General features: G+C 37.6%; 1 protein-coding gene across 1 annotated transcript; it reads left to right on the top strand.

The window, feature by feature from the left end:
* Positions 1-1,692: 1,692 nt before the first annotated feature.
* On the top strand, positions 1,693-17,482 carry PCLO (piccolo presynaptic cytomatrix protein; the record flags this gene model as incomplete). Its single annotated transcript, XM_009576176.1, has 4 exons — positions 1,693-2,155; positions 2,306-3,006; positions 10,022-15,089; positions 15,468-17,482. Coding segments are annotated over 4 exons (8,247 nt in total), but the record flags the coding sequence as incomplete, so codon positions are not given.
* Between the last annotated feature and the right edge of the window lie 258 nt (positions 17,483-17,740).

Here is a 17,740-nt window from a genome sequence, read left to right as displayed (position 1 = left end):
ATTTTAGATAATTCCAGAAAGTGTTTGAAACCAGTTAATCTCAAAATGTCTTAATTTCTAAAGTCACCAAAAATCATAGTATCCTGGACTGTGACATCCAGGATAACTGTAACAATCCTACTGTGCACAGAAACTTTACTAAGCATCAATGTGCTCAGAAATATCCTGGTTGGGATGTGAGAGCTGAGCATATGAGCTCCATCATTAAAGGTAAATAGAGATGCCTCCCTTCTGGTTAACTATCTTGAAAAGCCATTCGTCGTCCTATCATGACCAACCATTATCCCTCTGTGAGAAACGCCATATCAAAGACAATATGCTGGCACCACCAAGTGTTAAGTACTCTTGGTAGGAAAACCTGCCAGTGTATTTGTTGAAGTTAGGCCCCTCTTTACACTGAAAAAGGCAAGTTACATGGAGTCAGGAGAGCAGGGAGTCTGGTGCTTATACCCCTGTCATTCAGGCATTCTTTGCTGGCAGGGGCAGAGCTGGAGTTCCAGTCTCTGCTTTTGGTGTTACCTCATTTATTATTGTGTTACTTGTTAATATAAAGTGCATTAATGTGTCTGGAGTTGCACACTTCTGCCAGATACCCCTTCGTCTGACTAAATGCCACATCTTCTGGGCAACTGATTATATGCCATTGGATATTCTGAAATATTCAATGGTATGTAACTGGTCAGTCATCCATACTATCCTAATATTATCAGCAGTATTACCTATATAATTACTCATAGAACAATTTTGCTCTGTTTTTCATGTGCTTCATATTCAATAGGCCACTAAGTTCTCTAAATCAGAGAAATAAAATAAAAAGAATTGTTGAGACCTCCCATCATCACAGTAAAAGGAGATAAAAACAAGCATACAGAGATTGTAATGTACAGCATAGACCTCTTATCCTCCAAAGAAGCTCATTTTGCACTAGTGAAGTAGAGCTTCATGATCTATTCTAGTATCCAGAAGATTCTGGCCTTTTTCTTTCCTTTGAGTACTTTCCCGTGTTTAAAATTTCCTTTTGCTATTCTAAAGAAACTATACCCCAAATCCCACTGGAAACAATCTGATTACTTCTCTCATGTAATAGCTAGGCAACTGGCAACTAAATCTTTTGCACAGATATAAGCATTTGTCCTTTTTTTCTGATTTTCTGGGAAGAAGAGTAAAAGGAGCCAGTGTGTAGCAGGGATTTAGTGGAAAAGAGAGCAGACAGGTAACCTTCCTTTTGAGTTATAGCCATATTAAATTTATACACTGATACTATATACACAAATTCAAGAGGGAAAGGTAACTTCTGAAGAGAAACACAAAGAGCCATGAGTCCCAGTTGGTCCCCTTTTACTCAAATTTACAAACTTAAAGGGAACTATCTATAGATTATAGAGGCTTTAGAAAACAAGAGATGTTAGAAATAGACAAGCAAACTTTGTGCATAAAGGTCATCAATACTTTGGAACAATGTAAGTGCTGTTAGTTTTCACAGTATATTTTTACATTTGTTCAGCTTGGCTTTCTGGAACCTTTCATGCTTCATTTCTGTTAGAAAGGTGTTATGGATCTTCCTGCAAGAGCAGCAAACAAAGAAAATAACTTTTCAGTATGCATAGCATTCAGATTAAAAGTGTTCAACTGTATCAGTTGAAAAAGCCGTATGATTTTACTGTTATGTTTTCAAATAAGTAACTTCATATATTTGTTGTATCACAGGTACAGGAGTGGCTGTGCTTAAACTGCCAGACCCAAAGGGCAATGTCAGGACAACTTGGGGACATGGGCAAGGTGCCACTTCCGAAAACAGGCCCTTCACAACCAGTATCCAAACCACCTGCTACTCCTCAAAAACAGCCTATGCCTGCTGTCTCACATTCCTCTCAGAAGACTTCCACACCGCCTACTCCAGCAGCAGCAAAACCGAAAGAAGAACCAGGCGTTCAGAAGGAAGTTCCAAAACTTCAGCAGGGGAGACTGGAAAAAATATTGTCAGCTGATAAAATCCAACAAGGAATTCAAAAAGAAGATGCAAAACTTAAGCAGGGAAAACTTGTCAAGACACCTTCAGCTGATAAAATCCAACGTGTTTCTCAGAAGGAAGACCCAAGACTCCAGCAAACAAAACTGACAAAGACAGCCTCATCTGATAAAATTTTGCATGGAGGTCAGAAGGAGGATGCAAAATTTCAAGAAGCAAAACTGGCAAAAACATCCTCAGCTGATAAAATTTTGCATGGAGTTCAGAAGGAGGATGCAAAATTTCAAGAAGCAAAACTGGCAAAAACATCCTCAGCTGATAAAATTTTGCATGGAGTTCAGAAGGAAGACATAAAACTTCAAGAGGCAAAATTGGCAAAGATACCCTCAGCTGACAAAATTTTACATGGAATTCAGAAGGAAGACCCAAAACTCCAACAGATGAAAATGGCAAAGGCACTATCAGCTGACAAAATCCAGCCTGCAGCTCAGAAGGAAGATGCACAACTTCAGGAGGTCAAATTGTCAAAAGCAGTTTCAGTTGATAAAATCCAACATGGAATTCAGAAAGAAGATCCAAAACTTCAACATGAGAAAATCACGAAAACTTCGTCAGTGGAGAAAATCCAACAGGAAGCTCAAAAAGAAGAATCAAAACTTCAGCAAGAGAAACTGTCAAAGACACTTTCAGCAGATAAAATTCCTGCAACAGTAAGTTCAGACCAGAAGAAACCCCTAAGCACATTGGAAGAAAATAAAAAACCTGTGCTCCCTGAAGAGCGCGCACCACATCCAGAGGACAAAAAAGAACAAATTACAGCTGAGACTAAAGACCATGTTGCTGAACAGAAAGCAGAAGTTGAAGCACCTTATAAGGGACTGCAAGCTAAGAAGCAAGAGGATGTTAAGAAAGAGGGCTTGACAACTGGGATTTCACAAATGGTTTTGAAAGCTGAAAAAGCTCAGGAAGAAGAAATTCCTGTTCAAACAGCACCTTTGCCAGGAACTGACCATGTGGAAGCAGTAAGAGAAAAAATAGTAAGTGGCTTTCTCCCTCCCACCCCCCTTCTGCCTTGCTACAATTTAAAATTTGATCCTGACAGACCTTCTCCTTTATGTCTTCCTGCTCTTTATGGTTATTCTCTGTACGGGATGATACTAAATTATAAAATCAATGACTCCCATTGAGTGAAAGTTTCACCAGTTAGTCCTATGCTCTACATGCAACTTTTCAACACTTCTTGCATGATTTTCAGTCTCAAGCAGTTAGGCATTTGAAACTAAGGCAAAATTCCTGTTTAATAATATTTCCAATATTTCTGATTTATTTACCTGCTTCTGTAGACTTTCCGGACTTTGGAGTTTAATTGTTGAAATGGGAGTATTTTCATAGTTCTTAATCCCAAAAGGGAATAATCTGTGATGGTAAAATGTACAGTGTTTTGCAATACCAAAATATAATAAACATTTGAGGAATACTTCGTGATGCCTGAACATGGTATGTTAAAGTATGCAATATTTATATCTTTTTACAATTTCATTTGTTTATCTCATATGGACAAGTACTTTTAGGTAGGGCTCTTGGTGGGCTCTCAAGTCAGATGAATGGATGAGTTTATGACAGCATGTACTAGAAGTCTGCATTTCTTAAATAAATGCATTTGCTGGATGTGAAGTCACCAACAAGTCATTTATCAGCTGAAGTGAGTAATATACACGATTTGTTGAGAAATGAAAACTGCTAGTTTATTTATATCACCACCGCAAATTAGGTGCTGATTATCATGTTATGAAAGTAGGAGTAGGTTTAGGAAAAGTGTTTAACCTTTGCCAAAATTATGTTTTCAAATAATCCCACTCAAAAAGGGTGGTTTTTTTGTTTTATTTTTCTTCCTTGTGATAACCAAATTATTTGGACAGAAAAATATTCTGATTCAGAAATTGTTCTGTGGAGAATACTACTATTTTTATAAACCAAGTTTCCTGTCTGAAATACATCTCCTATCAGATGTTGTGTTTCCTCCTCTTGGTGATATCAAGAGGTATGGTGTCCAGTGATTGTACTGAGGGAATCTCTGAATTATGCTCAAAGTAACATAGTCAGAAATCTTCCCTTCTGGAAGAAACAAGGAGGAGATCTAAGAAAATCCTATTATCAATTTGATTATCTCGTATCAAACATAAGACACTGTTGCAGGGCTTTCCAAGAAGAGTAAGTTTAATTTTGTTAACAAAATGTCACTTTTTTTTAAATTCGTATTAGAAAACCTAAGAAGTAGACTTAGAATTTTGTTACTTTTGTTAAAAATTTGCGGGGTTTTTTTTTGTTGAAAAGCATTTGTAAGGGAAAATTTTCATCACATGCTAGTCTCAGTCCTGTCTAGTCATTTTTATGTTCTATAAGGAGGTTAAATACTCCGGACAAATCTAAGATACATATATTAGATTTCCATCTCTGATAGCGACAGATTTTAATTGTAAATTAATTAGTGATTTCTAGTGTGACGCACACATATATTTCACTCTTATTTCACTTATTTTTCACTTCCTCCCACTCCTAACTGAAATCAGGACTTACTGAGTTAATACCATAAATAGGGATTATCTTTCTTTTATTATCAGACTTTGAAGCACACTTAGCTAAAGTTTTTAAAGCAGAAGTTTAATGAATTAAAAAAAAAACATACATATCTACTTATAAGTATTTTTAAAATTAGAACACACTGAAATACAAACCAGAATTCAATGAATGAAAAAGGAGTAGCTATTTTTACACAAAAAGACTTTTTTTCCTTTTTTCCCCCTTTTTTGCTCCTTGGAAGAATCGTTCAAAAAAAAAAAAAAAAAGCAGCTCAAATTGTTCAGAATTAAAAATAAAGCTAGTGCCTCAACTAGCTGGTACTTCAAAAAAATAACTGATTTTTTAAATTTTTATTTACTGAAGTATTTTAATGTTCTCCGTACTGTACATCAAACACTGCTAGATACAATTCTTCCCAAGAAAGCATGTGACAGAAGTGGAAGAGGAGATAACAATTTAGATATCACACATCATTGATTCCATTTCAGTGGGTAAAGGACAATATTCAGACACTGAAGAATATATTTTACATGTATTTCAGGACAGAATCATATGAAGGATTTCGGGTAGGTATATTTTTAAATAGGGATGCAAGGGAAAATCTAATACTTTCTGCACTTGACAAACTGCTGATGCCATTTTATATGCAAATCTGTGCAAATGCTAATTACTACCTCTTGTAGTATTCCAATGAGATAAGTAAATAATACTATCCTCATTTTTCACTAAAAAAAAAAAAAGACAGCAACACCCCAACAAGTCCCTAAAGACATGGAGAGGCTAAAGTTCTGATCCAGTACAGTCAGTAAAATGATCCTTGGAAAATCACAGATATCAATTGTATTTAGAGATCTGGCATCCTTTGAAACAAAAGTGACTTAAATATTGAAACATTTTTAAATATTTGGATCTCAAAGTATGATTTAAGGTATTGTAAAGCCATTTTTTTCTTCAAAACATTATTTTTTCAGTAATATTTTAAACTGTAATTTCTTCAAAAAAGTTTTACAGAATAAACTGACTTGCTCATGATTTACAGGTCCTTCTCCTGAAAAACCATCTTGTAATATTGACTATTCACACGTGCAATAGCAGTTAGCTGTTCTAACAGGTATGCCTAGAAATCTTGGACGGTTATGTTGTACGGTTTGTCAGTATAGAACAGTCATCTTGGAACTCACAAATTAACATAGAAGTAGTTCAGCATATCTACATGAACATATTACCATGGTGTAAACTGGACATATATTTACAACACATCAGCTATATTATATAAGTGCCCTTATTACCACCTTCTTATGTTTACTGAGGAATGATTGTGTGCTTAGGTGGTGTAACCAGGTAGAAATTAATATATTGTAAATTGACATCATTATTCTAACACAAGCCATTAGTGACAAAACACAGACCAGAGAGCCAGAATAAGGAGGAAAAGGCTTATATGTAAGCAGTTTTTCTGGACAAAAATAAAATGTTTCATTTTGAGAACATAAAATCCAAATACAGATTAAAGAGTTTAGTCAACCAAAGTCTTTTTTTCACTCTCTGAAACTTTTTTTTTTAGATAATGTAAGTATCTTTATTTCTTCTATAAAGAATGACCTTTTAAAAATCCGTTGCAAAATAAAATTTCTGTTCTGCGCAACAGAATGTAATCTTACTAGCTGTAAATAATTCAAAAAACTGACAAGATTTTTTTTTTTTAATCACAGTTTTCTTTTTAATAGAGTTCTGACTGAATTTGATAACCAGTGGGACTTTGTAAAGCACTAAGTTTTATATTTTCAAATAAGAATATTAAAAGTCAGGAAGTGTAAGAATAAATAATACTTCTAAAGCAAAAACTTCCAATGCAAAATAGGTGTATGATGTATTGACATTGACACTGTAGAAATGCCACTAGAACAGTACAAATACATCCTACAGTAGATTATTTTTACCATTAGTTAAACAGGTTACATTTGCTGTTTTTAAACAGTCTTATGCAGCCTGCAGCTTTTATAAGTGTCTTTGTTCCTCATGTCTCAGGAAGATCCTCCCTTCAATGTCTGTATTAGACCTAAATTTGTCCAGTGTTAAAAACTCACAGTAGGCAAACTTTCAGAAAAAATGCCATTCAACTACTCAGAAAGGCCCAGTAATTCAACATGTACCAAAGTACTTCCTACTTTACAAGAAAAAAAGTGTTTTTTTGATTAAAATACATTTTTCATTCTCCAAGAGTTGTTGAATATATATATGATCCTTAGCAGCATTGTTTCTGCAATATTTTGTTAATCGTCTAAAAATCTTATGATGTTTATGGTATGTTTAAAAGTTTGGATATTTTGTTAATCGTCTAAAAATCTTATGTTTATGGTATGTTTAAAAGTTTGTCAATTATGCTCTCTTTGTGTATGTGATGGCCAACCCTGTAGAAAATTAATTACCAGTCATTTAAGAATAGATGTAGCTAATGACAATCTTCTAGTTCTCAGGCTGCAGGAAATTAGGAAAAGCAGCACAAAGACCAAATGTTATTTATTGTAAGTTACATGCATATGATCTTGAAACATGATGTGCAGGATAATTTTTGCATGACATATCACGGAGCAGACAACTATACATACAAAAATGATAGAAAATATTTTCATATTATGGTAGCCTTAAAAAGAAAGTTGAATTTTCTCATCATGTCTATTTCTAGTCATAAAAGAAGTCCCTCCTTATTGTAGATCTTTTTCTTCTCCTTACTGCACAAATAGCACTTTCCTGTATTCAGTTTCCTATTATTCATAGCAGTGATGTTACGGCATACACTGAGGTTCAACAACAGGGCAGGCAATAGCAATATTCATTGCCATCTCCTCTGGTTTGGTCACTGAGTAGGTACTACACGTTGGACTCACAGATAGTGGCACCATCACAAGGCGAATGGCTAAAGTTGTTCCATGACCAGTTGTTGTCTCCCTATTTTTGAGCTTAACTCTTTAGTTGATGCCTTCTGTCTCTGCTTTACAAGTCACTGTATCACTTCATCTCCCTGTGGAGAACCAGGATCTGACAGAGTCACTCTCACTAGATGGACGCAGTCAGTCCATCAACTCCTAGGAGGCCTTCTGAGCTTGAACAATGTTTGGATTTTCTAGTAGCTCATCTAAATTGATCACAGTGTGTTTGCTTGAGTATGTCTTTATAAGTATGAACATACTGGAAAGAAAATAAAAAATAACAATCAAATGTCATAGGTGAAATTTTAGTGAGGGGCATGATATTTCTAGATGGAAAAATCCTTTGGTTTAATGAAATGTGTATTTTTTAAAACATAGCCCAATAAATTCCCCTTAAGCACTTTCTTCTTTAATAAAGGGAACAAAAATGTAAATACAACATACAAACCCTAGAATTTTTAACTATGCTTCATTGCTGACTTTTTGTGAAGAGTTTATATAAATCTGTCATTAAGGGCTGGAGAATATCCCAGACTACATTTTTCAGAATAATAAGTGCTGAAGTGTTTAAGTGGTGATGACTTCCCAAAGTTGTTTGGAGTACTATAGGTTTCTCCATATTTATATATTAATCACAGCCTTATCATTAGAGTAGTCCTTAGAAATATTTGTTTTCATATTTGTTTTTTAATTGCAATAGATTTTGCTCTGATATCAGATATTTGAGTTTATCATATTGGTTACAATATTGGTAAGAACAGATGTAGTTTATATTCAAGGTAGTATCTGATTTTGCAAAGCATATAATAAATCACTCCTGTGAAATGGAGATTACTTAATAAAATATTAATTAGTAGATTACTGTAATATTGATACTAATATTAATATTAGTGTTTTAATGTAGGATTATGTGCACAGTGATGTGTTTCTAGGCAAGAACAGGTACTTTAAATAAATGTAAATTAAATAATGAAAAAACTTGGCTGGTTTTTAAAAATAAAATAACTGACAATAACAAATATTTGGTTTATGAGATTTTGGCATTAAATATACCTTTAGTGTAAATAAACATTTGAAAATACTTGTAATTGATAGCAACTTAACATGAGTGTAAATGTACCTTTAAATTATAATTAAGCATTTGCATAATTTTCTTAACATATTTATTCCACAGTATTTTTTTTAACTTGGCATATTGTCAAGAAAGTTGATAAATTAAAGATTTAAATAAGTGATTTGCTGTACTTCAGAAATCATTGACTTAGATTAGCAAAGTTGATAAATATTACCTATTTATATTATTAAGGGCCACAACAAATGTGGAGATCACATCATATTATTAAAATCAGGAGACTGGGATGCTTGTTCTCAAATTGCTAGTGGAGGTGGGGACACTTTGTGAGATGACAGCTAAGATGACCTGTCATTTGGAAAGTGAGCTGTTTTGTTAGCCAAATGGTGAGGTACTTTCACTAAGTACAGAGCATTTCACAGTTGAGAGAAGGACGAGGGAAACTCTGGTGTGGAAATACTTGTTGTAGGTTATTCTTGGTATTTTTGTTATTTAAAGAAGGAGATAGAGGTGCTTGTCATTCAGAATGGTGTAGAAGGATCTGGAAGCTAGGAGGATGACTGAGGGTGTTTAATTAGGGATGAGAAGGAAAGCATGGGTTATGATGCTCAGGCAGGTATGCCTGCCTTCTTTGCTTCCTTATTTCCTTTGATCAATAGCTGACCATCGTGCTTTCCTCCCTGCAATTACACTTCCCTACCAGCAGCTTACCTCTGCATTACAAATTTACTGAGAAACTTCTTTTTTGTGAGATACTCAGAAAATGTTTGTACAGTGCCGAACTGAAGATAAGGGGACATTCCAAATTGCATTAAATCATGCTTCAATACTCCATGTATTCTGTTGCATGTTACAATCTGTAACACTTAAATCAACAAAATGAAACTATAGGTCCAAAATTTGAGAAGATTGACGTATTGCTAGACAATTATAAAAGATTAAATGGGCAAAGAAAGGAGCAGACCCCTGAAATACTGCAGGCTGATGTTTGGCAAGCTGTATTACTTTGTATCTAGAGCTATGTAGGCAGTTTTGAAACATAAGTAATTAAAAATCTTCATTTAAATTAACCCCCAAACAACTTGTCCCATGCATATATGAACAAATGATAGATTATCATTAGTAAGTGTTCTGAAAACAATAAATACAGTATTTGTTTATATTGAAAAATAGAAGATCATCTTACAACTAATAAAATCAGTTGCCAGCGTGGACAGCCATGCAAAGCATAGTTAGATTCAATGCAAAAACTCAAAATTTGGGGAACTTTTTGTATTATTTTAATGGCTCTGAACAACAAAATTAGTGTTCAGTCTTTTATGGTTTAATATAATTCTTCCTGGCATCATAATTTTTCATCTGAGACATTAACTCATCTTTTAGAAAAAAAATCACATGTATTTAATTGCCTGGAGGCATTAAGAATTTATATATAAATATATACACACGCGTATGTATTTATTTTTTTAGGAAAAGGAGGATGACAAATCAGACACATCAAGCTCTCAGCAACAGAAAAGTCCACAAGGTTTGAGTGACACCGGGTATTCTTCTGATGGGATATCAAGTTCACTTGGTGAAATTCCAAGTCATATCCCCAGTGATGAAAAGGATTTACTCAGAGAATCTAATAAAAAAGACACTATTTCACAAGAAAGTCCACCAAGCCCTTCAGATCTAGCTAAATTGGAAAGCACTGTACTGTCTATTTTGGAAGCTCAGGCAAGCACGCTTTCTGATGAAAAATCTGCGAAAAGCAAAGACCTTTATGAAACATACGGTGAACAGACAAAGGATCAACAAAAAACAAAGCCTTTGCCAGTCACTCCAGAGTCTTACAGTTCAGATGAGGAAGACATAGAAGCTATTCAAGAAGGTGAAGGAACCATTGTAGAAGATGGCAAAGGAAGTGCTTCCTCCCGGGCAGACTACAAGGAAGAAGATGAAGGAGATGACATATCGGCAAGAAGACAACGCTATGATTCTGTGGAAGACAGCAGTGAGAGTGAAAACTCACCTGTCCCAAGGAGAAAAAGAAGAGCTAGTGTTGGTTCTTCAAGCAGTGATGAGTACAAACGAGACGACAGTCAGGGATCAGGTGATGAGGAAGACTTCATTAGAAAACAGATTATAGAGATGAGTGCTGATGAAGACGCCTCAGGTTCTGAAGATGATGAATTCATCAGAAATCAACTCAAAGAGATCAGTGTAACTGAAAGCCAAAAGAAAGAAGAAGTGAAAAGCAAAGCCAAAGGAACAGCTGGAAAACATAGAAGAATGGCACGGAAAAGTAGTGCAGGCTATGATGAGGATGCAGGAAGAAGACATTCATGGCATGATGATGATGATGAGACTTTTGATGAAAGCCCAGAGCCAAAATACAGAGAAACTAAAAGTCAAGATGGTGAAGAACTTGCAGTAACAGGAGGAGGAGGCCTTCGGCGTTTCAAAACAATAGAATTAAATAGTACAATAACAAACAAATATTCTGAAGCATCTGAACAGCAGAAAGGTATTTTATATTTTGATGAAGAGCCTGAGCTAGAGATGGAGAGTCTTACAGATTCACCAGAAGATAGATCTAGAGGAGAAGGGTCTTCTAGTTTACATGCTTCTAGTTTCACACCAGGTACATCTCCTACTTCAGTGTCATCACTTGATGAAGATAGTGACAGCAGTCCTAGTCACAAAAAAATGGGAGGGGAGAGCAAACAACAGCGCAAAGCCAGACATCGGTCGCATGGTCCTCTTCTTCCAACTATTGAAGATTCTTCAGAAGAAGAAGAACTACGGGAAGAGGAAGAACTGCTAAAGGAACAAGAGAAACAGCGTGAATTAGAACAGCAACAAAGAAAAAGTTCTAGCAAAAAATCTAAAAAGGACAAGGAAGAACTAAGAGCTCAGAGAAGAAGGGAACATCCAAAGACTCCACCAAGTAATCTTTCTCCCATTGAAGATGCATCTCCAACAGAAGAATTACGACAGGCAGCAGAAATGGAAGAGCTGCACAGATCTTCCTGTTCTGAATATTCACCTAGTATTGAGTCAGATCCTGAAGGATTTGAAATCAGCCCAGAAAAAATAATAGAAGTACAAAAAGTTTACAAATTGCCTACTGCTGTCTCTCTATACTCACCAACAGATGAACAACAAATTGGACTCCCAAAAGAAGAAAGTGGTCAAAAGACATTGAAAAGTGCCGAAGAGGTATATGAGGAGATGATGCATAAGACCCATAAGTCCAAGTCATTTCAAATTGCAAATGAAAAAGATGAAGTATTTGAAAAAGAATCTTTATATGGTGGAATGCTAATAGAGGATTATATTTATGAATCTTTAGTAGAGGATACTTACAATGGAACTATTGATACTAATCTTGTAATGAGACAAGATGAGAGCAATGAATATATACAACAGAGAGGAAAAGAGAAAAAAATAAGAGCTTCAGAACAGATCTATGAAGAAGCACAGAAAATTACTGATCTACAGAAAGACTACTATAGTGTTGAGACTTTACATTCTATTGTGCCTCAAGAAGATATTGTTTCTAGTTCTTACATTATCCCAGAAAGTCATGAAATTGTTGTATTAGACAGCACAGTAGCTTCCACCACTGAGGAAAAGCAGTTGTTAGATGCAGAAGCTGCTTATGAAGAGCTTATGAAAAGACAGAGAATGCAGCTAACCCCCGGGTCCAGTCCAACACAACCAACTTCAGGTTTCGTTCCCATATCTGATACAAAGGTATCTAGTGTTGGAGAAATAGTGGATAGTACATCTTTAACATCAAGCACTACTTCAGCTATCTCAGATGTATCACCTGTCAGTAGCACAGCACTTTCTATTCCAGATGTTAAAATAACACAGCATTTTACAGCAGAGGAAATTGAAGATGAATACTTAACAGATTATGCCAGAGAAATTCAAGAAATAATTTCTCATGAAACATCAATGTTGACATACTCTGAGACATCAGAAGGTGCTGCATCAGTTTTACCTTCTGATACAGCTTCCTTAACATCATCTACATCTTCAGTTTGTACCACAGATAGTTCATCACCTATAGATAGTGCAACCCCAGGTTATGTAGAAACAGCAGATGCTGTAAGTAAACTAGCAGATTCTGAAGGTGTCAGGATAATAACCCAAGTTCCCTTAACATCGACAAGAGAGTACTCTGAAGTGAGCATGCCTTATGAATCTATTGCTGAAGCCACTAAAAAGCCATCTATAGCATCAGATGTGGAAAGTGTGGACCAAGCTGCAGTTTGTTTACCTGAAACTGCACCCTCAGTAGTGGCAACTACAGTTATAAAACCCAAGCAATATGCAACTGATATCATTACCTTTGATACCTCCAAAGCAGAAAAGGAAGCAGCTAGAAAAATGAAAAGTACAGCAGAGGCTGGCATTGTCAAAATTCATCATGAAGATTCACACAAAGAATTGGATGTTGATATGACAAGGATTAATTTGACTAGTGCTACATCTGAGCAACCACCTGTATGTATAGCATCAGAACCAGTTACAGAGCCTGCATCAGAGAAATCTTCTGTACCCACCCCCAGTGTTGTAAGAAAGACCAGCATGGTCTCTGTGCCTTCCTCAGCTCCTGCTGTAACATCCAAAGTATTCTCGCTTTTTAGAAGCTCTTCTTTGGATTCTTCTGCACAACCTTCTCCACCCCCACCTCCTCCTCCTCCACCACCTCCTCCACCGCCATTACCTCCACCTATTTTACCCAAGCCAGCCATTTATCCCAAAAAGAAGTCACAGGTTAAGACTCCAGCAGCAACAGCTCCCACAGGGGTACCTTCAGTCACAAGGGTTCCAACACTAGAGTCCACAGCTGTATTAAAGAATCATGTGGTACCTATCACAAAAACATACACCCCAACACCACCTCCTGTACCACCCAAACCATCCTCCATTCCAGCAGGGCTTGTTTTCAGTCACAGGCCTGCTGAAGTAACTAAACCTCCAATTGCTCCTAAACCAGCAGTTCCTCCGCTCCCAATAGCTGTTTATAAGCCAGCAGAAACACAGCCCAAACCAATAGGTTTGTCATTGACTTCAAGTATGACTCTGAATTTGGTCTCTGCAGCTGAATACAAAATAGCTTCTCCCACTTCCCCTTTGTCTCCACACTCTAACAAATCTTCACCAAGGTTGACAAAACCCTCACAGGAAACCTATGTTGTCATCACACTGCCATCTGAGCCTGGAACTCCCACAGAAGCTATAACTAGTCAGGCTGTTACCAGCTGGCCTTTAGAAGAACCTTCTAAAGAACAGATTTCCCAGCCTATACAACCAATTTTTACTCCATCCATGAAAACTATGGAAATTCAAAGTATGGCAGATCAGAGTATGTATATTTCAGGTGCTTTGCAAGCTATTCCTGTCACAACACAGGCAACTTTTGAAAAAATACCTAGTTCAAAATCAGAAGTAGTAACAACAGAGCTAACCAAGACCACAGTGTCTGTGGTTAAGGGCCCAGTGCCCGGTTTTGGTTTAGGTAGTGTCGCTATTACTATACCTCCAGAGCCACTACATATAGTAGATCAACCCAGGTATAGAGAGAACGGAAGATTCCATCCTTTGGGTGATGTCATAGATCTTCGCACTTTAACTAAGATGGATATTGAAATGAGAGACAGCTGTATGGATCTGTCTGCTGTTTCCATGGACGTGAGAAGGCAAATGCCAGCAAGTGATACATGTGGGCGGCCAGTAAGTACTGTCCAGCCAGCTATAATAAATCTTAGCACTGCATGTGTTGCCGATCCTTCTCTGTCTGTAGTCACTGAGACAGTAACTGTAATGACCTGCACCGCCACTGTAAGCTACACTGCCAGTATGGACAGCCTTGTGGATCTGGGACATGCGATGACAACGCCGCTTCAGCTAACAACATCAAAACATTTTGAGCCTGCATACAGAGTAACAGGCAGCCAGGCATTCTCTGCAGGTAGAGATGAAGTGCCAATAAATTTATCCCTAGGTACTTCAACACATGCAGTGACATGGGCTACTACAAAGCCTGTTACTGTACCTCCTGTTGGTGTTACAAATGGCTGGACTGATCTCTCCACTTCTCAGGAGCCGCTGGAGAGTGGAGCAGTTGACCTCAGCACTACAAAATCCCACAGGACAGTAGTAACAATGGATGAAACTACTTCAGGTGTCATAACAACAGTAATAGAAGATGATGAAAAGCCTGTGGATCTGACTGCAGGGAGAAGAGCTGTCTGCTGTGATATGGTTTATAAATTGCCATTTGGTAGGAGCTGTACAGCACAGCAGCCGCCAACTACACTTCCTGAAGATCGCTTTGGTTACAGAGATGACCATTATCAGTATGATCGTTCAGGGTCATATGGCTACCGAGGAATGGGAGGTATGAAACCATCTATGTCTGACACAAACTTATCGGAAGCTGGACTGTTTGCATACAAAAGCAAGAATAGCTTTGATTATCGAGTTGGGGCAACTGATGCAGCAGTAGATCTTACTTCTGGAAGAGTTACTACAGGTCAGTATGACACAGCAGCAGATCTTTCTTTGAAATATAATTTTGATGTTCCTCACCTCATTTCAGGATGATTTTTTTTATTATTATTTTTCCCCTCCTTCTGTTGTTTTGTTTTCTTTTGGACAGTGTGACAAATTATTCTGGATTACACGTGTTTTTCATTTCTTCATTTTACATATGTATTTTGCACAGAGGTGCCTGCATGTGCCTGCATGTTCAGAAATGCTGTTTCCTTCACATCTAAAGTAGATCATTAACCTGAAGATTTGCATGCAGTTTCCCCTTCCCATTTAATTCATCAAGACGGGATGACTTTCAGAATCCGCAAAGCAGCATTCTTTTGTGGGACTGGACTGTAACTTTGCCCTGTAATTTCAGGTGAGGTTATGGATTACTCAAGCAAGACTACTGGTCCTTATCCAGAGACTCGGCAGGTGATTTCTGGCATCGGGCTCAGTACACCACAGTATTCCCAAGCAAGAATGGTATCATCTCTGGGTTCCCAGTTGGGCATTGGAAGTGTTTTAAGATCATCCAATGGTGTTGTTTATTCTTCAGTAGCGACTCCAATCCCATCCACATTTGCCATCACTACACAACCCGGTTCTATTTTCAGTACAACTGTCAGAGATTTACCTACTCTCCAAACAATTGACTCAGTGCCCTCTTTATCAACTTTGCAACAGAATCAACCGCTCCCAAGATCATACAGTTTCTTGACAACAGTGGCAGCTGAAAAAGATAGTGCAATTACTGCCATTGATATGGAGACAGGGTTACCACCTCTTACTATAGAAACTATTACCACTGAGCCAACCAACTTGATACCTGCTTTAACTACAGCATCTGAAGTTTATACAGATGTAATCGAAGATGAGGTTGCCCTTCTCATTGCCCCTGAAGAAGGCAAACAGCAGCAGCTTGATTTGGAACGTGAACTTCTTGAGCTTGAGAAAATTAAGCAGCAGCGCTTTGCAGAAGAGCTGGAATGGGAACGTCAGGAAATTCAAAGATTTAGGGAACAAGAGAAGTTTATGGTGCAAAAAAAGCTTGAGGAGTTGCAATCCATGAAACATCATCTCTTATTTCAGCAAGAGGAGGAACGACAAGCTCAGTTTATGATGAGGCAAGAGACATTAGCCCAGCAGCAGTTGCAGCTTGAACAATTCCAACAACTTCAACAACAGCTCCACCAACAGTTAGAGGAGCAAAAAATTCGTCAAATATATCAGTATGGTTATGACCCGTCAGGAAATGGCTCACCACAAACTACCACAGATCAAACACTTTTGGAAGGACAGTATGCAACCACAGAAAATGGCCAGTTTTGGCCTACTGATGATGCAACCACTACGGCTTCAGGAGTACTGGGTATCGAAATTCCACAAAGCCAAACATGGTATACAGTTCAGTCTGATGGCATTACCCAATACATACCTAGGTCTGGTATCCTAAGCTCTGTTTCAGAAATGTCTCTTAAGGATATTGATGTTAGAGAGGAGAAGCAATTGAAAAAGAGAAGTTCTATGCCAAAATTACGTGGTCCATATGAGGAGCTTGAGGAAACCGTGGAAGAAGAGCCCCGGTGCTTCAAAAAGATAGTGGACAGTGGAGTGCAAACTGACGATGAAGACGGAGCAGACAGAGGTTACACAAACAGGAGACGGAGAACTAAGAAGAGTGTTGATACGAGTGTTCAGACAGATGATGAAGATCAAGATGAATGTGATCTTTCGAGCACATCCAGAAGGAAGCCTCGTGTAGTGAAATACAGTGAGAGTACCACTGAGGCAGACAAAGCTAAACAATTCTCCAAAGTATCTAGTATTGCAGTTCAGACAGTAGCAGAGATTTCAGTACAAACAGAACCTGTAGGAACAATAAGAACACCTTCAGTCAGGGCCCGATTGGATGCTAAGGTTGAAATCATAAAGCACATTTCAGCTCCAGAAAAGACATATAAAGGAGAAAGTTTGGGATGTCAAACAGAGACAGAGTCAGATACTCAAAGTCCCCAATATCTGTCAGCTTCATCTCCTCAGAAAGATAAAAAACGCCCAACACCATTAGAGATAGGATACTCATCCCACCTTCGTCCAGACTCCACATTGCAGGTAGTCCCTTCCCCTCCCAAATCTCCCAAAGTTCTCTATTCACCCATTTCACCTGTTTCACCAAGCAAAGTTATAGAGTCAGCATTTGTACCCTATGAAAAACCCATCACTGATGACATCAGCCCTCAGAAGATGCTGCATGCTGACATTGCCAAGGTTCCTCCATCAAGCCCAAAGGCGGCAAAGATGATGCAACGCTCTATGTCTGATCCTAAGCCCCTGAGTCCCACAGCAGAAGACAGTTCCAGAGCTCAGTTTCAGTACACTGAGGGTTTCATGGTAAGAAGTATTTGCTTGCTTTTTTTTTAATATGCAATTCGACAGCTATCAGTACAGCATGAGAGCTGACACACTCATTTGCAATATCAGTGTATGTAGTCTTTTTGCACACCTTGCTGAAAGGTCCCGAGGAATGTCTGCTGTCTAAAGCAATGGTTATTTGCTTCATTGCTTTGCCAGGAAATAGAGGAATCCATATTACAGTCTTACTAAGATTCAGAAAAAAACACAAGAAATTCTTGTTCAGAGTTTGGAAGG

Source organism: Fulmarus glacialis, unplaced genomic scaffold (genome assembly GCF_000690835.1).
Source record: "Fulmarus glacialis isolate BGI_N327 unplaced genomic scaffold, ASM69083v1 scaffold16504, whole genome shotgun sequence".
NCBI classification, from domain to species: domain Eukaryota; kingdom Metazoa; phylum Chordata; class Aves; order Procellariiformes; family Procellariidae; genus Fulmarus; species Fulmarus glacialis.
Note: the sequence above shows the minus strand (reverse complement) of the source record. Positions and strands in the feature narration are given on the sequence as shown.